The following is a 23,749-nucleotide window of genomic DNA, read 5'->3' as shown; positions in this document are numbered from 1 at the left end:
ACGCCGAGAAGAAGGGGGTGTGGCCACGCTAGCGTCCGCGCCATCAGGCCCGAGGTGGCGGTGAAACCCGTGTTTAGTGTATGGTTTTCCCAGCCAAACGGTTCTGCTTGGTGCCATCCATGGAGGGCGTGCGTTGGGCCTTTTCCTGTGGCACTTGGCTGCCGAGCCGTGCAGAATGGCTGCTGGCGGTGCGATCGATCCAGCCCGAGGAGAAGGAGCGCATTGGCCAGTTCGTCTTTGCCCGGGACGCTAAGGCAGCCATGGTAGTACAGGTCTTTGGTATTTAAAGCCGAGAAAGCAGATGTTGGGGGAGGTGGGTTGGCTTGGGCTTTGGAGACCATCCTCCCTCCGTAACGTGGATCTTTGAGTTCTAGAACACTTGTGGACCGCCCCGGGTAAGAGTGGTCGGCGCTGCGGGGTCTCGGTCAGGCTCTTGGCCTGGTCTCTAAAGTCTTTGTAACCTCCTGGGAGGCCTGGATCGCAGTAAAAATTAGCTCCTCCCCCATGCAATTGAAAATAGAGACCCCCACCAAATCATAAAATAAGTGTAGGGAAAACCTATAGAGTAATTGTGTTTTTTTTTTTTTAACTGTAGTGAATTGTTTTTGTATGTATCTTTTACGTGGTAGCAAATTGTATTTTTTTTTTTCTTTGCTGGATTCATAGGCCATGCTAATCTGCCTTTTACATAGCCCACCAGTGTTCCAAGGGCATCTTGCACATGCTCAGAAAGTATTGACAATACGACTTAGCTTGCTTGTATCCTTGCATACCATGGAACTGTAAGAGGCCTAGGCCAGTCGTCCGTTAATTATGTTTGTATTTTTATAGCAAAATATGGCAAATTAGATTTCAAAATAAATTACTGTGTAGCATAGTTTAAGCAACCTTTAATTACCATCACTTCATAGACATTCATTTCTTGAAAATGTCTCAATATTTAAACACTGAAATATGGGCCAGTTAGTTGATACTTTTATGAGGGAAAATTGGTGAATATTTTTTAATAATTTGTAAGAAACTGAAAACAGTGAATTTGAAAGTCCTGCAGTCAGTGTTGAAATTGATGAAGGAAAAAGTCCTGAAGGAGTTTTAAGAAATATTTTAAACCTTGTCATACTCGTGTGTGTGTATTTTTTTTTTTTTCCTTAATAAAGGAAGTGTGAGACTGGAACAAGATAGGTTATGCCTTACTAATTTTTGAAGCTGAATGATTAATGCATAGAATCTGGAAATACTTGCATATATGTAAGAATGTAGATAGAGGAGGGTTGCTTGGTTTGGAATTTTATAACAGCAAATCTACAATATTCATAATAACCTAACATGTTCAGTAATAGGGGAATGGCCAATACTCTATAGAACCTCAATACTATGAAGTATGCTACATACTGGACTGATATGGATAGACATGAAATAATCCATAGTACTTAAAAAGTTAGTAAGTTGTAGAATACTGCATAGTATGATTTCATATGTTTATATAGCAAGAGTTAGCAAAAACATGTAGAAGTACATATATTTAAATACTTAAAGAGAAGTCTGGATTGATACCTGCTGTTAATGTTGCTTGTGGGGTAAGGGAAGAAATTGCTAAGCAAAATGGTATTCTTCTATCTACGTAATAATTACTTGATAGCAGTGCATCATATTTTAATATTTATATACTTCCAAAACTTGAAAATTTCAGAAGCCACAAAAATGTATATTTTATACCTAATGTTTAGAAGACATCAATACATATCAAATGTTTTATGTACTTAACAGGCTGGTCGTCTGATGATAAGGAAATTAGTTGCAGAGAAATTGAATATCCCTTGGAATCATATCCGTTTGCAAAGAACTGCAAAAGGAAAACCAGTCCTTGCAAAGGACTCATTGAATCCTTACCCTAATTTCAACTTTAACATCTCTCATCAAGGGGACTATGCAGTGCTTGCTGCTGAACCTGAGCTACAAGTTGGAATTGATATAATGAAGACTAGTTTTCCAGGTAATGTTGCATTTTTGTGGTATAGAAGTGAAGTATTTTGATGTCTCAGCTCTTAATTGTTGAGTAATCCAGCAGTCCGGGAAATGTATCAGATATTTAAGTTTAGGGAAAAAATGGATCTAATACATGAAGAGAGAGTATATACATGGAAAGGATGTATTTCCTTTTATGTTAACAAACTTCTACTAAAAGAATACATTCTCCATTACTGGGGATCCATGTAATACTTTGCTTAGAAGCAAAGTGAAATTATTTTCTTTTTGAATTATACATCAACTGTTTCACCTAAGCATTTTCCAGAGTTCATCAGTAAAATTGTTAGTTTATTTAAAAGAATAGTCTCAGTGGTAAAATATTGTAGTTCTTAGGTAGAGATGACATATTTGTGTTATATATATACAGTTCTTTGTTTAGCACATTTATATAAGTAAAAATGATGAGTAGGCCCTATTGAAATATTTGTTTCTTGTATATTGCCTTAGAAAGTTGTTATCAGTAGCTTCAGGAGCTGCTGAGTAAACTGGGGTTGAGTAAACTCAGGCACTTTAGAGACAGGGTTTCACTGAGTTGCTTAGGGCCTTGCTAAATTGCTGAGGCTGACTTTGAACTCATAATCCTCCTGGCAGCCTCTTGAGCAGCTGGCATTAAGGCATGCTCAGCCTCAGGCACTTTTAATATGTACTGTGTGCAAGTTCTCAGCTACTACTCTATAATCATTAGCATCATTGATATTAAGTGAGTAGTTACTATGTGAGGCAGCATTTCACTAAGTTCTTTACATATATTCTCTGAATTCTCTCAACTGTCCTATGGTAAACATACCATTATTTTCATTAGAAGATAATAGGTTAAGAAGAAAATTACTGATAGGAGAACTCACAACTTCCTAATTTCATATTTGTACAATTGCCTAATCTATGTACTATCTCCACTTTAGGATCTTTGTTTATGTGGTTCTCTTGATCTAGAAGGCTTATATCAACCTTATTCCTTACCCCCATTTCTGCATAGATTACTCTTATTTACTGGTTAGATTTAACCTTACCTTTAAGGAAATATTTATGAACTTTCACTCTCAAATAGGTTCTTTTGTTATAGGCAATCATAAAATATGTTTTCTTTGTCCTATTATAATTATTCATCAGGATGATAGAGTTTCTTTCCTTTGGTGCTTTTAAGCTACATGAGAGCTGAAACCTTATTAACTACAACAGAGTTTGATCACTATCATATCTTCTTAATACCTTGCCTAGTACATAATAGTGCTCAATAAATATTTGTGATATGAATAAGTAAGCACTGTGGTGCTGTAATTTCGGCTTCAGAGTATGGTTGTGAATTTCATCTCAATTTTGCTTTGATTATCTTTATCTTGGAATTGCCCAACAGGACTCTCTCCTGCTTATTAATCTCAGGTGGCTCTGCTAGTGATTATGAAACAGGATCTTGACATAGATTCCATGATGAAACATAAGGGATAAACCTTCTCAAATTGGTAGTTACATTTTGTCTGAATGTGGACATGTCTGTTTTTCTCAGTGTCTTAGTTTGATTTCTGTTGCTCTTACAGAATACCCGAGACCAGATGGTTTATTTAAAAAGAGGTTTATTTTGACTCATGGTTCTAAAGCTTGGGAAACCCAAGAATAAGAGAAGCCACTGGCAAGGGCCTTGTGCTGGTGCGATTTGAATTCGTGGTGGAAAGTGGAAGGGTGCATGTGAAAAGAAGAAAACACAAGCACCCTTACTTCAAAACATCCTGCTCTTGACATAACCAATCCAGTCCCACAAGAGCAAAAATCCACTTCCATAGTTCTGAGGTATTCAGAGGCATAGAAAGTTCATTATTAAGGGACCACTGCTGTAGAGGATTCAGAGTAATAATGGGGATAAGACCATATGTTTTTATAGCTTTGAACTGTCCTTACATGAGCTTTTCTTAAAATCAGAAATTAGTGGAGAGGCCCTTAATCTTTAGAATGCGATTTGCAAAATACACAGTGGTGATTGGCCCATCGAGATGATATATCTGCCAGGAAATGATGCCTATAAGAAACAGATTTTTATTACTAATTGACTTGATATGCAGGATTGGCTTATGGTCAATACTAGGTAAATAAAGAATTACTAATTCAAGCTTTTAATAGATGATTGGAAGATAGTTGAACAGAAATTGGAGATTCAGTTTCCAATTATTATTTATTATTTTATTTGTTTTTCTTAAGATTATTTCATTGTCAAAAAGCTGCTATGTCCAGAGACACAAAGGGGAAGAGAGATTTTCCAGTTGTCACTAATGTTACTACTATGCCACTAGTTTCTGAAGTAGAAATGGATTCAGCATGATTTCTTAAAGAGGGACGGAAGTAGATAGGGGTTTGCTTCAGTGGAGATTCATTTCAATTGCTCTATTTATCAGAATGAGGGAATTGATCAAGAGATGTTCCTAAGAGTCTTGATAAGTGATGAAAGAAAAACTTAGGATAGCAACAAGGGAAGTACTGTACTTTGTACTGGACATTGTTACTAGTCTGTCAACTATCAAGAAGAGACAGTCAGTTTTTGGCAGGGGAAGCATTATTAGTATATTGAAAGTTCCAGTTCTGTTAACACCCTTCTGTGTCTGAAGGTAAGCCTCCTAAAGGAATTTAGGAGTCTTTTTCCTTATCCCAGTAAACATTTCTGCTATGTGTGGCTCTTTCCCATCCATCTCCTAATTCTGCCATTGCTGCCCTGGTAGAGCTGGAAAGGATATAATGACAGATCTAGGAAATTCTGAGTTTCTTCCTTCTAGGTATGCACACTATTAAGGAGGTTACTGTAACCAACTTTATTCTCTCCTTAATGAAGAAGGTAACAAGGCAGCTTGATAACAAAGGTAACTAGTACTCACTGAACACTCAGTAAATATCCATTCAGTAAATAAATGTCCAGAGATGATGGTTTATAGGAGATCAGGCACCCTAGCATATATAGTTGCCAGTGAGGTACATTTTTTTTAATACTTTTTTGTAGTTGTAGATGGATGTAATACCTTTATTTATTTACCTTTATGTGGTGCTGTGGATTGAACCCAGTGCCTCACACATGCTAGGTGAGTGCTCTGCCACTGAGCCACAACCCCAGCCCCTCAATACATTTTTAACTCTGAGAAGAATGATATCTTCCTTGTCAGGTTTTTCCTTTGTTTTGTAACTTAACCCTACCATTAAAGGCATTAGTAATTTAAGTTTAAAGTAAGTAGACTTTTATGATTTGTGTAGTTTTATTACCATATTTACAAAGTAAGGCAAGATTACAGTATAAAATTTATTATTTAAATTTGTAAAACAAACTAGAATTATTTTCCCTGTGTTTGTATGTTCATGTTTTTGTTTTTTAATAAACTTTGCAGATTACTAGTTGACTGGACAAAATAACAAAAATATTTTGGGATACGGTACTAATTTTAACTTCAGTAATTTGAAATGATGGTCCTGTGGGAGGATAGGGATATAGCTCAGTTGGTAGAGTGTTTGCCTCACATGCACAAGGCCCAGGGTTCAGTCCCCTGAGCCAAAAAAAAAAAAAAAAAAAAGTGAAGTTGAGGTGATGGTCCTATGGAATTATGTCTAGAGCAGCTGTTAAATAATAAGTATAAATTTAATTACAGAAGGAATAATTAAGTATTATATGATAACTGGGAAGGTGATAGAGCCTATTTCTTGTCTCTTTCTATGATACCCTGTCTACTGCTCTATTTAAATAATTTCCTAATTGGTTTCTCCCTTTTCACTTTCATCCTCACCCAGTCACTACAGTCTTGCTGTGGGATAAAACAGACATTTGAAATACGTTCATCAATTTTCTTAAAATTCTTTGAAGTTGGTGCTCATTGCATATAGGATAAAATCCAAGCTCTTTAACATGACTCTCTTTTCTTGTTTTCATCTGTCTCTTCATTTGCAGACCTTTCTATAGTTTTCATCTGCTCTTTTTGATGACATTTTTCTGATAACACCGGTCTCTTTTTTTACTTTCAATGTTATAAATTTTTTCCTATGTTGGGGTCATTGCAAAAGAACTGGTCCCTCTGCCTGTGTTCTCCCTACTCTTTTCTACTATAACATATTCCATCATCATTTTTTTTTCTAGGATGATGTACAGTCTTCCAAACTTGCATTTTACAGGATATGTTTAGTTAAAACTTTTTTTTTTTTTAAAGGTTAGACTTAGGATTTGTAAAGAGTCACATTCTCTTTGTATTCTGAATTCCTTATTGGAAAACCAAGTTTCTACTTGCATGTTTTGCCCACCCTAGGTTACGGGGGTGAATCTTTTCTACTGTCCATAGGAATTGTGTGTGGAACTAGTATTTATTGAGTATGATACTTGTTAAATGCCTTATATGTATTATTTCTTTACCTTAAGTCTAGGGCATAATACTGTTATTATTATTTTATAAAAAAGATTCAGACACTTAATTATTTCATTATTATCTTGCTCATTAGATGACTTCAGAAATCCTGCTTGTTTTGTCATTTTCAGTACAGTATACTTATTGCCTGGCATAGTGTCTAGTACATAGCACACATTCAGAATATCAAATCTACAGATTTAACATTAAATAATATTAAAGTTTACAGGGCTGGGAGTGTGGCTTAGAGGTAGACTTAGGTGACTTAGCTAAAAAGTAGAAGTCCATATGTTCAACCTGCATTCTATAGTACATGACCTCTCAATCTGAGTTTTAATGATACCTATTTAAGGATTTGCAAATATGAAATTATGAAAAATTCTGTGGAACTGAATTTAAATAAATATAAAGTTCTTGCAAAAGATCTAATGTCTAACAATACGAGAAATACAATGATAGGGACCTTGCCTTACCATTTTTTACAAATCTTATAGTAGGCCTTGTAAACAAAAGAGTAGGGTATTAGCAAAATAATAGACAACTAGGAGAGTTAAGGAAAAGAGCCTGTTATATATGCATAATATTTTAATTTAGTGGATAAAGGATTATTAAATGATGCTGGTAAAATTGGTTAAAATCCAAATATAATACTGTGTACACAAATTTTGGAGGAATTAAAGATTAAATGTTAATAAAGTTACAATTTTAGGACAAAATAAAGTAATGAAGAGTAAGAATAAGGTACTAATAAGATTTGCAAACTATAGAGAAAACACCTGGTACAATGGAGGATGTTGGTAAAGAATAGTCATATATATATGGAAGAAATTGGTACAGCTTTTTTGGAAAAATATTAGTTAAAAATGCAAGGCTGGAGTTGTGGCTCAGAGGTAGAGCACCTGCCTAGCATGCGTGAGGCCCTGGGTTTTATCCTCAGCAACACATAAAATAAAATAAAGATATTGTGTCCACCTATCACTAAAAAATAAATATAAAAAAATACATAAGCCTTTTGATTTAGTATTTGTTTCTGATACTCTATCCAAAAAAAACAGAAAAATACATCAGGCTATATACATAATGATATTTGTATATGAGAATAATATCTGAAGGCTATTAATAGAAATTGGTTAAGCAAATCGTGCGACATGAATTTCACGACTATTATGTAAAATAATGAATTAGGCTAGTATGTTGATACACACTTGTAACCCCAGTTACTCAGGAAACTGAGGTAGGAGAATTACAAGTAAGTTTGAGGCTGGCCTCAGCAACTTAGCAAGACCCTATATGACGTAAGCAAGACGCTGTCTGAAAATAAAAAATAAAAGGGGCTGATGATGTAGCTAAGTGGTAAAGAGCCCCTGAGTTAAGTATCCAGTTTGTGAAGGGGGGGAAGGTCTGTTAATCTGAAGGGAATTATAATATGTATTGTTAATTTACAAAATCTTATCACAAAAAATATAGTAATATCCTATTTCTTAAAAACACATGCCCTAAAATAATTTTTTAAAGCTCAGAAAGTTAGAAGAAATTTCAGAGACCAAAGTACTTTAAAAGAAATATTTCTGTCTCCCATAAAAGCTCCATGAACTTTTTTTTTTTTAAATTTTAGAAGGAAATTGGTCTTCATTACTAAATTCAAGCAAAAACTACAACCTTTCCTCTGCAAAATCTTTTATCTTCCAATAAAAAGTTATTGGTGAAAATAGAATCTGTTTAGATATGATAGACCTGGGAAACATTTCCAGAATTAAAAGGAAATGAATTAGGAAATAAAGAGGGTTAAACACAGAGATTTCAGCATATGAAAATGCATATTTTTGAAGAAGATAACAGATTAAATGGATAAGAAGTGAAAATGAAATATATTTTATTGAAAACTGGAAAAAATTTGAGATTAGGTGAAGTTTCAGATCAAAGAATAAAAAGTTCTGGAGATAAGTGGTGTTAATTATTCCACAGCATTGTCAAAGCACTAAATGCTACTGAACTATATACTTAAAAAATGGGCAGAATTATGTATATTTTACACCTCCCCCTCCGAAAAAAAGAAGAAATAGCATAGAGAACAGTATCAGGATTAAGTTGTGGAGGCAGGGTTGGAATAGCCCTACCAGTCTCCAAATAATAAAATAATAGTCTCAGATTTCTCTTCCATAATTGTTGGTATATCAAAATCAGGTAAGATGTGTATTGAAAATGCAGCTTCCTTGAAAGTGCCCTAGATCTACCTAGCCAGAATTTTAGAGTACAAGTAAGAACTCTATACCTAAACGATTTTTCCAGTTGATTGTTAGGCATAATAATGTTGGGAAACATCATCGTATTGGTTGTAATTTACAAAGCCAACAAAAAGAAAAATTGTGGTTCATCTGCTTGTATTGATGGCTCAGATGATCAGGAAGCCATTAATAGATGCCTGCCTCACACACTTTACAACAAAATTAATTGAAGTTATGTTCTAATAACAATTATAAGAACACAGAAGAATTGTATATTTGATCACACTTCTGAAAAAAGGATGACTTTTTAGCTTAGAAGAATAAGAAAAAAACCACAAGTCAACTGATGTGATTTCATAATAAATCACACTTTACAAACCCAGGGATCTATTTGTGGCAAATATAACAGACAAAGGTTGATATTAATATTTAATATGCTTTTAAGTTTTGATGAGAAAACCAAATAAGTCTTATTTGGTGAATGCACGAAGGACTTGATAAAACAGTTGACAAAAGGGAATATGTTTGTGTGTGCACACACATTTATATACATTTAGCAATAACAGCTACCACAAGAACCTTAAAACTTATCTTTATTAAGTACTTGGCATTTCCAGGTAGTTTATATGTTTATTCTTTAATCTATTCAACTCTTTGTCCCTAGACACAATAAATAAATATGACAAAGAAATGATGGAAAATATTTGAACATTTGACTCCAGAGAGATAACACTTAAACTCATAGGACTGTTTACTTAATCCTTGAAATTGTATACATGTGTATACTGGTTTCCTAGAGCTACCTAGCACAGTACCACAAACTCAGTGATTTAAAACAATAAGAAATTATTAACAATTCTGAAAGGCTTTAGATCAGTCAGGTTGTCAACAGAGCCATGCTCCCTCTATAGGTTCCAGGAAAGAATCCTTCCTTGTCTCTTCCTAGTTTTTAGTGCTTCATTCCATTTTCTGTCTCCACCTTCATGTAGCCTTCTTCCTTCTCTTCTTTGTATAATCAGTTTGTCTTCCTTTAAGGTAACCTGCCATTGGATTCAGGTCTCATCTTAGTCAAGTATGACCTCATCTTGTTTTGATTACATTTGCAGAAATTTTTTGCAAATCTATTCACATTCTGTAGTTTTGAGTGGATGTAAGTTTTGGAAATGCTTGTCAACCCAGTAAAGTTCATCCTGTGCGTATTCCACCCCAAGTTTATATCTGTTCTACATACAAAATCAATTCACCCCCTCCCAGCATCCCTTAGGTTTAACTCAAACCCATATTAGCTCTACATCCCAAATCTCATCTAACTTATCAACTCAAAAAGTTGAAGATCTCATAATCTGAATCATACAAATTAGATATGATCCATCATGGGTAAGAATTCATCTCCATCTGTGAGCCTGTGAAACTAGAAAACAAGTCATCTAAAATACAATGGTGGGAGAAGCATAAGAGAAAGTTTCCATTTCAAAATGGAGAAGTTGAGAAAAGGGGGATGGATCATGGTTTGCAAGCAAGTTTGAAATTCAGGAGGGAAAATAAATTCCATTATGTTTCAAGAACTGAAAATAACAGCTGCTTACTTTGTATGTAGGCTCCTAGGGTGGTCCCACCTGCTTTTCCTGGGCCCTCTTCCTTGCTTATGAAAGACCTTTGTTGAAGGATAATATTCCCAGCCTCAAAGTTCTAGCTTTGTTGGCCTGTTTCTTGCCAACCAGTATATATTAATATATATACACATTCAAATAAATACACAGAAGAGCAACTGAAGTTTGCTACTTAGTGTTAGTCTTAAGTCAAGGATATCATATTGCACTGTCTCAAGTCAAGGGTATCATATTGCAGTCCAGTCTTTTTTCTGCTGTACTTTACATAATGAGAACTTAGAGATCCTTTGTCAATAACATACAAGAGGCTTTTTTTATAGAATTTATGAAAGTATAATCACATCTCACATTTTTTGTTTTTGGTTTTGTATCTCAATAAACTTGATAAGGTGAGCTAGTAAGTGAAGCATTAGTGTATACATATTAGAACACTTGACACTTCTCATAGAAGCAAGACTATATGTAATCATATTTTTAAATATTTTTTCTAGTTGTAGATGGATAATAATTTTATTTATTTTTATGTGGTGCTGAGAATCGAACCCAGTGCCTCATATGTGCTAAACAAGCGCTCTACCACTGATCCACAATCCCAGTCCTATGTAATCATACTTTAAAAAATGAAACTCATTAGAATTTCTCATATGTAGTCTATAACAAAATTTTGCTATAAGGAAACACACAAGTGGATATCACTCATCTTGCTGGTCTGTTTAAGAAGAATGGTGAGCTTTAACTGAGGTGCTGTTTATACATACATATTGATGAGTTAATTTTTGAGAAAATGATGTAGGGGAGATTCGAGATTCTGGTACTATCAGGAATTTTTGTCATAGGCTTGCAATAGTAGCCAAGAGTATTGACTGACTGATTTGTTGTAGGTTATTACTATGTTTAAAATAAACTTTTTAGAGCTGGGCATGGTGGCGTATGCCTATAATCTTGGTGGCTCTGGAGACTGAGGCAGGAGGATCATGAGTTCAAAGCCAGCCTCAGCAAAAGCGAGGTTCTAAGCAACTCAGCGAAACCCTGTGTCTAAATAAAATACAAAATAGGGCTGGGGATGTGGCTCAGTGTTTGAACACCCCTGAGTTCAATCCCTGGGACACCCCCCACAAAAAAAAAAGAAAACAAAAAAGACTTTTAGTTGCTTAACGTTGCAGAACATTTTAGTTAATATCTAGTACTGTCTGCTTAATATTAAGGTCTAAGATGGAAGATCAAGGTTTTCTAAACATAATTGGTAGTAGTACCTCTATGGTTTCCACTTGTTCGTCTTTCTTACATATGTATGTCCTTTCTGAATTCTTAAATATTGAATAGGATGATTAAGTAGAAAATTGTAATAGCCATGAATGTGTGATAGTATTATTAGGACGATTTGTCAGCTTTTGTCCAATAATTTTGCTAATAGATTAAGGAACAAATTTACTTTTCTAGTGGTATTTCCTAATGATTGTTTTTAATTCCAATTTCTTAAGTAAGCTATGGGATTAACAGACTTCACCAATTACATATTTCCCCCGTAATACCACAGTGTGGCGCTGTTGTGCTTTGGCTGAATATTCACAAAATGACCTTTTCCTGTTGCTGTCAAATTTCTTGTGGATTAGATAAGATGCTCTCAAAAGTATATGAAAATGCAGTCGTTGGTTACTTTTTTAGCCTTAAGTAATGAGTTCTGTGATTGCTTCCTAGTGATTGTGCTAGATTGCCTTTTATGTTAATTGTTTTTTATAAGCATACATATTTAAATTTGTCCTTCATTGCCTTATCACAGTTAGAAATCAGTTTCTTAGAGGTTATAAAATGAAAACTTGGAGAAACCAACAAACAAAATGACACTATAGATGACAATGGACACATCTTTTTAAATTATGGAGTTTTGGATCGTATTAAAACTATAGTTTTATATTAAAACTACTATATTATATTAAAACTATAGTTCCACTCAAAATACATAAATGTTATTTTCCAAATTCAAGTTAAGCTATTTCTCCTATTGTTATTACTTATACTAGAAACCATTCAAAGGAAACAATTTATCATTTATGTGCTCCCAGTATTTAAAAATCAGATTTACTTCAGTTATTTTGAAGGCTTGCTTTCTTTTCTTTAAGGTAGTCTTTAGTATGTTATTTGTTGATCCAGCATGTGCCAGTGATGTGGCCCTGATCAAAACAGTTTTTATTGAGGAGCTTCTAGTTGTCTCCATAAGGTGTTGAAAAGTAATCATCAGACTATAAGAATGATCCAAGGCCCTAAAAGGGTAGAATCCCTTGTGTTAGAACTGTTAAACTCACAGTTTAATATTTCAGTGCTTGAAAAAAGAACAAGGATCTTTGTCTTATTTAAGTACTACTTATCATTTTAGGATAATCAGAAACACTTCCTGGCTAAATGAGCAAATTATTTTGACTCTTTAATTGAGAGCAGTGTGGGAATTAGAGTTTTGTGAGAGAACTGGCTTTTAATATTTTTCTGCCCTTGAGTTAACTATGGGAAAGGTATGTTATTCTCAGCATCTAGAACTCATATGTTTTCAGTGAATAATAATAATGAATTTAATTGTTGGATTCTCAAAGGATGCATTAGTGATATATATGCCAGGAATGCATTAATAGGGGGAGTCAACATCTTTTTTCCAGACATAATTCTTTCCATAAGAGATGCTCATGGAGAATATAGTAGCAGCTATCACTTAAAGAGTGGTAGTTAACAGGAACAGAAATATCACATTTTGGAGACATTTCTATTTTGAAAGAATTTGTGGAGGGACTTCCTTCAAAGAGTTTTTACCTTAGCCCTTAGTTGTAGGAAGCAAGCCCTTTGAATTGTGTTCTTTAATTATCACTGATTTTTAGAATGCTATGGAGTATATTGTCTTTGGAATGTGGGCGCTAAAGATATGTTTCAGATTTTAATATGAACTTATTTTACCATTATATCTATAAAAGAAAAGAAAATCTGCTGGGTGTGGTGGTACCCACCTCCCCAGCAGCTTAGGAGGCTGAGGTAGGGGGATTGCTAGTTCAAAGTCAGCATTAACAATTTAACGAGGTCCTCAGCAACTTAGCGAGACCCTGTCTCCCAATAAAAAAATAAAAAGGGCTGGGGATATGACTCAGAGGTTAAGCACCCCTGGGTTCAATCCCCAGTACCAAAAAGACAAGAAAATCTGTTTTTATTTGAAGAAGTCATATTAGAAAACATTTTGAGAAAACAGTTATTTTGAAGGAAATAAGGGTGTATTAATTTTCTAGTCACAGTAATGACTTAAAAGAACAATGTTTAGTTTTTTGTTTTTTTTTTTCTGATTTACAGCAAATTACAAGAAAATAATTGATTCCTTTTTTTCTCCTGTTTAGCTAGATGCTAAAATTCTGAGTTTTTGGAACATCTGTTGGTACAGCCATGTAGTTTTTATTCTTAATTATTTAATAATTTCCAATTTCACTGATTCCTGCTTAACTGCACCTCAGTTTCTAGGCTATGCTCTGCTTGACATGGCATGTTATTCTCTTAATTCCCAGCTCAATTTGATTGACTGATACTTAGTTTAAGATTACTATGACTGGATGGGTTGCCTTGTAGTGTTCTTTTTCTATGCTGACTTTAACAGATTTTAGCTGCTCTACTGAGCAGCTTTTTTTTTTTTTTTTTTTTTTTAATAGAACAGCTAATTTTTTAATTCTGTATTTTCTTACTTCACAGGCCGAGGTTCAATTCCGGAGTTCTTTCATATTATGAAAAGAAAGTTTACCAACAAAGAATGGGAAACAATCAGAAGCTTTAAGGATGAATGGACTCAGCTGGATATGTTTTATAGGAATTGGGTATAAATTTTTTCTAACTTTGAAAAGAGAAATCTGTAATGATTCTATTATCACTAAAAATGGGAGTAAAAGTCCTTTGGAAGTAAATATGTGATTGCTTGAGAACTTTGGATTTTAACACGTATAGTATTACATGATGATCTATGTTGAGAAAATTTAACACTAATTTAGAAGTACTTTTAAAACAAAAATTCATTGTATTCCATTACCATTTAAAATGTTTTCTGTCTTGAAGAAATTCATATGCATGACTATTGTTTAACAAATCCATAATATTTACTACATGCTGGAAGATACCATTTCAAGCTCTTAATAAGTTAATTCTTGTAACAAACCAGTGAAAGTGTTGTTGTCACAGTTCACGCAAGAGGGAATGGATGCAGAGTTTAAGTGATTTAGCTTAAGTTTATAGGAATGATTTATTTCCATGCTACTAGAAAGGAAATTTTCTTAAAAATCGCATACAATAACATGGTATAGAAGTAGAAATTCGTATGGTACTGGTCCTATACATTTTATGGAAAGTTTTATATTCTGAATACTCTTTTAAGAAATGGATGCCTGTTTGTATCTTAGGCGCTGAAGGAAAGCTTCATAAAAGCTATTGGTGTTGGACTGGGATTTGAATTGCAGCGGCTTGAATTTGATATATCTCCATTAAACTTGGATATAGGCGAAGTTTATAAAGAAACACGTTTGTTCCTGGATGGAGAGGAAGAAAAAGAATGGGCATTTGAGGTAAGAAATTTACATACAGAGGGTAGTTCCCAGGGTTTGGTGATGAATGGATAAGATAGGAGGTGTTTTTGAATTTTCTCAAGAGAATTTGATAGGTGTTGTATGGAGTGGTAACATCAGATTGATGTATGTAGTGGTTAAGGAAGGGAGGTATCAAAGATGATGTGAGCAGTGCTTTGACTTCAGAGGACTACCTATTGAGATATAGAATGTTATAAAAACAAATTAAATGTTAAGTTTGAGATGCCACTGAGACATCCAAGTGAAATGTCAAGTGGGCAAATAGAATGAAGGGCTGGGACCAGAAAAAACAAACAAACAATAATCATTAATATATGGGTATTTGAAGCCATGGGATGAAGTTGAAGTTATGACATTACGTAAGTAGTAGCTATAAATTGAATCTAGGAAGAGAAACTCAAGTTGAAGCAATGAAATATATCTAAGTTAGAAAAGAGAAAAACCTGGGACAGAACTCTGAGAATACTAATATTTAAAAGTGGAATGTGGCATAGACTAGGAAAAAATGGCCAAAATGGTAGGATATAAAAAAAAGTAGTATCAGAATTCCAAGGGCAAAAGTATTTTGAGAAAGAGATCTATATCAAAAACTGCTTCAGTAGATAGGGATTCTGTCAGTTAAAGAGTAAATTTTACTTTGGATCCTGTATTTTAAAAGATAATACACTTTTGCTTTGTCTACCTTCTTTAGTCATCACAGCTAAATCACAACCTGGTATTCCTTGAATGTCCCCTCCCCTTTTCTTTTCTGATTGCTAATACCAATTCCATGACTCCCCTGACCTTAATGCCTTCTTTAACAAAATTAAGTCTTCTTTAAGACTATACATTTTATATTTGTTAACTATAATATACCACATTTTACCTCATAATCTATAGCTATGTAATTGTTTTAATTTCTTAATGCTCTCTGAAGGCACGTCACTTATTCAAATATATTGAATCTTCATACCTGGAAAAATCAAACATTCTACAGGAAAATGAACAACAAAATGTTTGAAATGATGAGGTTATATTCTTTTGCAAAGGAAGGACTTATCAAGTAGAAATGTGTCAGAATTTATCGATACGTTTTTCAACCTTTTACCTTTGGGAATAAAGGTAAAATGAAAATGTTTTAAGTTGTAGCTAAATTTTTTTTTTAACTTTGTAAGAGAACGCACATGAAGAAAATGACCTATCATTTTACTGAAGCAGATTAATCTTTTAAACCAATGTTAAAGTATTTCCTGAAAAGATTTCTTTTGGTGGAAATTTTAGGGGGATTTTGGTGTTCACAGTAAATTTAGTAAATTTGAGATTTAGAATGCTATATCTATATAAAGATATAAAAAGATATAGAATGCTATATCAAATGACAAGAGAATTCTTGAAATTTAGAAAGTCTTAAAAATTAAACTTAAGTCTTATGGTCTATAGCATTGAATGTACTGGCTAGGGTAACTTGCTGCTTTAAATTTTTTTTTTTCTTTTTTCATCTTACATTTATTAAAGGCACTTTCTCAACCAGAAAGGATTTCATATAAATTTCCTAACCTCATAGAAATTTCGTTCTAATATTTATTGTATATAAATAGCTAACATTATTAGAACTCCACATGTAACAATGAGGTACATGACAGTTTGATAACTGGGGCATCAGTTATAATACAGCTGTTCTACTTTTGATATGTCATATTTTATATTTATATTGCACTGATAAGGTCTGAGTAGACAGGGTGAAGCCTCATTTTGAAATTAATCTCACTGAATTTTGGCTTGTAACAACTTATGTAGATAAAATGAGCAGGGTATCTTGGTATTTTGGCTAATAGGTGGAATAAGAACTGCTTATTGCCCACAGTTATCTCTGGTACTTGCCTTACATACAGGAAGTACAGTTGCTGACCAGAGTGTTTTTCCGAAGTAATTCTAGCCAAAACATTTCTGTATATTATAATGTGCTATTATTGATATATAGAGTAATTTTTTAATAGTACTTAAGTAAATATTGTGAGCTTAAAATTTCTTAGTTTAATGGAAAATATTTTTCCTTGGGATCATGATAGAATGATATTTTCTGTTAGTATCTCATACTGTTAGAAATAATACATCAATTAGTAACAGTCTTTAGTGCCCAACTTTCATACATATATGTTAAGCGTGATGTTTATTTATTAAAATATTCCATCTGTATAAGAACTGTGTCATTTGCTAAATTTCTGAAAGTTAATCTTAGGTATTTTTAAATCTATACATTCAAGTTAGTTTTTTTGTAAAGAAAAAGCAGGCTTTGTAACCAGCATATTTTTTGATGTTTGATTTACTGAATCTTCTCATTCTTAGTCTTATTTATTTTTCCTCTTTAATTATATTGTCTTAATTTCATTCTTGTTGAATTTTTATTTTTTGCTAATTTGGATTTTTAAGGTGTGAAAATATGAAGGAGGATGAAAGGTGAAAGGTCTCCAAGTATTGCTTCTGATGATAGTTTCCTATTTCTTAAATCTTACCTATAAATTCCACATTGGTTTTCCATAGGCTCTATTATATAAGTAACTAACTGCTTACAAACCAGCATTGCAACTTGATTTCTTTTTTTATTATTATTTATTTTTTAAAAAATTGGTGGTTATAGATGGATAGAATGCCTGTATTATATTTGTTTATTTTTATGTGGTGCTAAGGATTGAACACAGTGCCTCACACATGGTAGGCTAGCACTTTGCCAATAAGCTACAGCCCCAGCCCATACTAAAGGGCAGATAACTAGTGTGTACTTGATCTAAATCTAATTAAGAAACATAAAACCAAAAATTTGCAACATTCTTTTAAAGTGGGAAGCCATGGGGTTTGTATTTAAAATGTTATTATTATAAAAGACAAAGGCTAAGAGGACATGAATGAATGCAACACTTGGTCTCATTTGCCTATAAGTTCGTTCCTAGAGGAATACATGTGTGTTTGTGTATCTATGTATATAAAAAGAATGGGATACTTAAAATGTAAACAAAACTATATCTAGATTTACATATGTTATAATCCGTGTCTCTTTCCCTTTTATTTTTCAGGAAAGCAAAATAGATGAACACCATTTTGTTGCAGTAGCTCTTAGGAAACCCAATGGATCTAGACACGAGGATGTAAGATTTTTTTTTTCTTCAAAGTATGAATTAATGTTTAATCTGTCCTCCCACCTTTTTAATGGAAATAGTTAATATGCCTTACATCAGGTTTGAGATTATGTGTAAGTCTGTGTCACAGAAACTTTTTGAAAGCGTGTGTTACCTGCTTCTTCATTTTCAAATATATTTAAATATTATGGGAAAAAATGTTGGTAGTATTATCATAGCATTCATATTTTTTGTAGAAATCCACTATAATCATTATTTTGGTCATATAAATAGAAATTTATTTCCTTATGAATTGGCTGTGTTGAATAAAAAGGGTACTGAATTGAAGGTTGGTAAGTAATAGGATTATCCATTGAACCTCCTCCCCTTTTAAAGTAATATCCTAAATTATTCCAAAGTTACAGTGTCAAACATGTGAGACATATATTTCTGAGGCTGTTACCTAGTAAGTGAGAGAGGGAAAAAATTAGGATTAAAAACTGCAGCTTAGTTGTGGTTCTGCCAAAGTAATTTGTTTAAGATAATGTTATAATCAAAGCTTTATGCATTCCATTATTTTTAATGAATCTGGGTAAGAAAATGTAGAACAACCAATTTTCTGTATAGCATCTCTTCTAGAAAAATAACTCAGAACACAGACCATGCCTTTGATAGATTAATCAAAGTGTTAAAATTCTACATAGGTTTTTTTAAGGATAGCATGTTAAAATTAATACCTGTTATTGACCTGGGCTAACTGTCCTAATGATCTCAAGTCTCAACTTCATAACTCCCTGTGGGTATCGTGTTTTTATACAGCCTTATCATTTTTATAGTATCTACATATTCAGTACTACTTTTCCTTATTTCCCTGGTTAGAGCCTGTCCAGCAGTGGCATAATGGAAAGTCTAGGTTCTACACAAGTCTACTATTTTAACCTTGTGGTAAGCTTGAGAAAATTGTTTGATCTTTAGGAGCTTCAATTTCCCTATCTATAAAGTTGAAAATCAAAACCATATTACAGCACAGCTATACATAATTATACTATACTTTACAAAACCCAAATGCTATTTATACAGATTAAGTAGCCCTTATCTGAAAGGCTTGAGATCAGAAGTGTTTGGGATTTTTTTTTAAATTTTGGAATATTTACTTAGACATATTAAAATAATAAATAATAATAAATAATGATTCAATTTGTTTCATATACACCTCATAGCCTATAGGTAATTTTATATATATAATATTTTTAATGTACCTCTAATTGCTGTGACCTGTCACATGAGAGTCAGATGTGAAATTTTCCATTTGTGGTATCATAATGGCACTGTTTTAGATTTTGTAACATGTTGGCTTTTTAAAAATTTTTTGAATTAAGAATAAAAATGCTCAACCTGTACTAGAATGTATAGAACATCAAAGATCTATATTGGGTTGTGTCCTGAACAAAGTCGGTATTGCAGAATAGTAATTTCCTAAAGTAGCATTACATCTGTATACTTAGTAACAGTTTTATCAGATCCCAGATCCTCACTCTAGAGTAGTAGCTTTCAAAAGTTTGCCTTGGGCCTAACTCTGCTTGCTAAAATTGCAGATTTTGAGATTCTTTTAAATTCCTGTCTACTGAATCAGTCTTTCTGGATGCGGGGCTCAAGAAATTTTAAACAGCCAGGTTATCATTAAATACAAAAAAGTTTTCTCTTTTTTAAGTTTGGTACATTTTCAGTACTAATACAAGGAGTAAAAATATTCTAAAAATTTTACAGTCATACTGTAATCTACTGAAGATATAATTTGGCCTTATTTTTATAATTATAAAATTGTTTATAAGATTACTATACAGTAACGATTACTTAGACAGTAGGTAATCTAATTATTTTAAAATATTAAATATTAAAAACATTAAATATTTTAAAATCTAATTTTTTTCCTTTTAGATTTCATCCCAAGATGATTCTATACCAACCCAGAGGCAGTTTACTATTCTTACCTTTAATGATTTAATATCATCTGCTGTTCCCATGACACCTGAAGATCCTTCATTTTGGGACTGTTTTTGCTTCACAGAAGAAATTCCAATTCGAAATGGTACAAAGTCATGATATGTTTCCCTACGTAATAAAGGGAAATGAAAATTGTAATCTTCCATATTCGCAGAAAAAAAAATCAATGCCTGATCAAGTTTTATTTCACAAAAACTTTTTTTTTTTTTAACTGAAAACTTTTACTATTCAAAAAGCAGACTTCTGGTACAATATGTTTACCTCTTCCTGTCTGAAATTGCATTGAATTGATAGAAAAAGGCTGGAAGAATTTTACATGTTCATTGTAGAAAAAAATATGGAAAAAGGAAACAGTAGGATCCCATCTTTCATAGATAAACTACTCTTTAAACCCTGAGTTCTCTTTCCAGACTTTTCTTGGCCATTGAATCCATGTTAACTTTTTTTTAAAATGGGAACACACTGTTTTGTAAGTTTTTTAAACTGTTTACAATACCTCTGTTACATAAACTTTTAGTGGTTCTAAAGTACTCTCTTCTATGACTAATATCAGTTTAGATGCTTTTGACTAGAGGTAACATTGTCCAAATGGCTTAAGTAACAAAGGATATTTATTATATAACATATAATAAATGTCAGAGGTTTCATTAAGAATTTTTTTTTTCCCGTCAATTTATTGGTTTTGCCTTAGGCTCATCTCATTCCCCAGCATAATGCTATAACTTTTAGTTTTATATCTTCCTAAAATTGCATCTACCAGGCAGGAAAGACCATTTTTCCTGTAACATTTATTTTATGGTGCGGAATATTTCTCCTAATAGTCTCCAAATTATTTCCTCTCATTTTCCATCAACTCAGATTTGGTCATAGAGAAAGCTAGCATCTGACATTTTTTGCCTCTGTTAGAAGTAGATTCTGTTGGGAAAGAAAAAGCTAAAGGAGGTTTGGGATTATGGCATTGAGATGAAGCCCCACTGTCTGGCGTAAGAAATATGTGCCATAATGTACTTATTTTCTTTTGTGTTAGGCATTTTGATTGTCTGCATTATGTTACTGTAAGTGGTGCAGTGAATACCCTAGTACATTTTGAGGCACATGATTAATTATGTCTTTTAAGAAAGTTTTTAGAAGTGGAGTGACTGACTGAAAGGGCTTAAATATTTTTAGAGGTTTGGTAAGTATTAGCATATTGTTCTTCAGAAAAGCTATCCAATTTACATTTCCATTTAGTAGTGTATGTGTGACCATGCCTATCTGTATACTCCCTAGTCAACTGTAGATATTTATCCCCCCCCACCCATTTAATCTTTGTCAGTATACCTGAAGAATGTTGTGTCATTTTTTAAAATTTGTATTTCTTTCATTACAAATGAGGTTGATAAACATTCCTGGTTATTTGTATTCCTTTTTTTTTAATGATCATCTTGTTCATTGTCTTCAATCTGTTTTTATTTTAGTTAATAGGACTTAATTTAAAATGTGAACATAATATATTAAAATGCCAAGACCATCATATTGATGACAGAATCTATTATATGGTTGTAGTGCATGTCTTGGGAAGTTAGTCTTATTGTTAAATATCAAATAATTTCATTGTTTCTATTACTAACATTGAAAGTGGTATGTAAACTGTATAAAAATAGGTACTTTTGTTAATTAAAAATCTTGGAATGTTTTATAATATTTTTTATTTTATTAAGCATGCTCATTTATTCCAAGCATAATAAGTAATGTGTTTAAAAAAGATCAAGTAGCATTTATAATACAGAAAGTATTGTTATCCCTAGCATGAGTGTAATGGTGATATGAAAAACCATTTGTCTTGTCATTATGATAATAAAATAATTAATACTCGTTATGGAGTTTTTATGAGCCTGACAGTGCTAGATTCTGTGTTTTTCAGATTTGATTTTCCTATTATTTTTTAAATCAAAGTTGTACATGTACAACTTGAAAAAATCTGTAAGTTTTTTCCTAAAGTACTACAACTTTTGACTTTTTTGTAACTTACAACTATATCTCCAGATAATGTGCTTATATTACTTTTACTTGATTTTTCAGTTTTAGGGCATTGTTTCTTGGCTTCCTAATATAACCCTTCTCTCTTCTCAACATTATGCATTCTCTACTTATCCCCCTTTCTGCTCTCAACATAATTGTATTCCAGAGTTTCCTTTTTGACTATGGTTACACTTAGAATATATTTACATTTATTTAGGTTACGTAACCTCTGATTACTAAGTGATAATATACTACATTACTATGTTTTCATTTCCTTGAATTAATAATTGGCTTTGCTTGGCTTTCAACCAGCTAAATGAATAACTTCTGTATTATATTCAGACCTAATAACATTCTTTCAGGTCCATTCATTTTGTAAAATCACTCCTGAAGCAGTCTGCAGTGTCCAGTCTGAACTGTCTGCCTTCTATGGCTGGTGTACAGCTGTCTTCTAAAATCTTCTCTACTGTCAACTTGGGAATTATTTCTTCTGTTTTGGATTCTGTTTCCTATTTCCTAGATCTTGTATCAGATGTCCTCCCTTTCTGGCTAGGGCGTATCTTCAAGTAGCTTCTTAAGAACAGATGGGACATGGGAGATATATATTTTTTAAGGTTGGGAGGAAGGGCAGTCCACTTCTGCAAAATGGTGTAGAGGTTGGGGAAACTCAAAATCTTTTTTTCTTTCTTTCTTTCTTTCTTTTTTTTTTTTTTTTTTTTTTGGTATGTGGTATTGAGGGATAAAACCCAGAGGTGCTTTACCCCTGAGCTACATTTTTAGCCATTTCCCCGCTGTCCCCCTTCCAGTGCCTTTTTTTTTTTTTCTGTTTGAGATAGGATCTAAGTTGAAGAGACTGACCTTGAACTTGGGATCCTTCTGCCTCACCCTAATTTGCAGGGATTATAAGTGTATGCCACCATGCCCAGCTTCTACCTAAACTTGAGAACCAAATAGGTTTAGACATACACGTAAGAACCTATATCTCTGATCACAGATATTTCCAATTATTAAAGACTTAAAGAGAACATGAAGAATGCTAATGATGAACTTCGTCTTTAGGAGGAAAATAATGCCATCATAGTACGTGTGAATTTGGGATTGGCTAAGGTCTTTGGATAAAATTCTGGTTTATCAGATAATGTCAAATGACTTCCTTAAGTGTCTTGTCCAAGTTAATTATATTAAATAGTTGTCTTCCACACGAACTGTTTCATACTTAGGTTGTTTAATCATCTTATGGGATTGGTTCATTTTGCTGATGGGAAAACTAAAGTGCTGAAATATTGAGCAATTTAGTAAAGATCATGTTGTCCTTTGCATAGTGGAGCACTTTTTTTTTTTTTTTTTAACTAGGTTGCACAGCCACTGAACCACTTTCCAAGTCATTTTTTATTTTTTAATTTGAGAGAGGGCCTCAGTAAATTGTTAAGTACTGAGGCTGGCTTTGAACTTGCAATCTTTCTGCCTCAGTCTCCCAAGTCACTGTAAGAGATGTGCACACCACCACTCCAGGTTCAATCACTGTATTAACCTTAGGGGTGCTGGAAATTATTTAACAACCAGCAATAGTGGAACAGTGATAGTGGAATCTGGGGACCTCTGTAGCTTTTGCCACAAAAACAGTGAAATATATACCCTTAGGAGACACAAGACAGCAAGTGGGTACCTGATTTATCTAAATCTGTTGAAAGAAACTTTGGAGTTAAAGCAATACAGATAGTAAGGAGAATGCAAACTTGGCTACATTTTAAGTGAAAATGGCTTAAGATAATTTTTTTTTCCCCTAAAAGTTAAGTCACCATTCTTTGCTTTTAGAATCATTTGTTCAGTGGA

The 23,749-nt window shown here is 33.2% G+C and overlaps 1 protein-coding gene across 1 annotated transcript; it reads left to right on the top strand.

Annotated features, from left to right (window-relative positions):
• Positions 1-19: 19 nt before the first annotated feature.
• Positions 20-20,100, top strand: Aasdhppt (aminoadipate-semialdehyde dehydrogenase-phosphopantetheinyl transferase). The gene is made up of 6 exons (XM_076843808.2): positions 20-263; positions 1,768-1,993; positions 13,939-14,060; positions 14,637-14,798; positions 17,870-17,941; positions 19,850-20,100. Exons 1-6 carry the CDS (start codon positions 81-83, stop codon positions 20,012-20,014), a joined length of 930 nt encoding a protein of 309 aa, XP_076699923.1. The 5' UTR covers positions 20-80; the 3' UTR covers positions 20,015-20,100.
• Positions 20,101-23,749: the final 3,649 nt, after the last annotated feature.

The sequence above is a fragment of the Callospermophilus lateralis genome, chromosome 2, assembly GCF_048772815.1.
Source record: "Callospermophilus lateralis isolate mCalLat2 chromosome 2, mCalLat2.hap1, whole genome shotgun sequence".
Classification (NCBI taxonomy): Eukaryota; Metazoa; Chordata; class Mammalia; order Rodentia; family Sciuridae; genus Callospermophilus; species Callospermophilus lateralis.
This window is presented reverse-complemented; position numbering and strand designations above follow the sequence as displayed.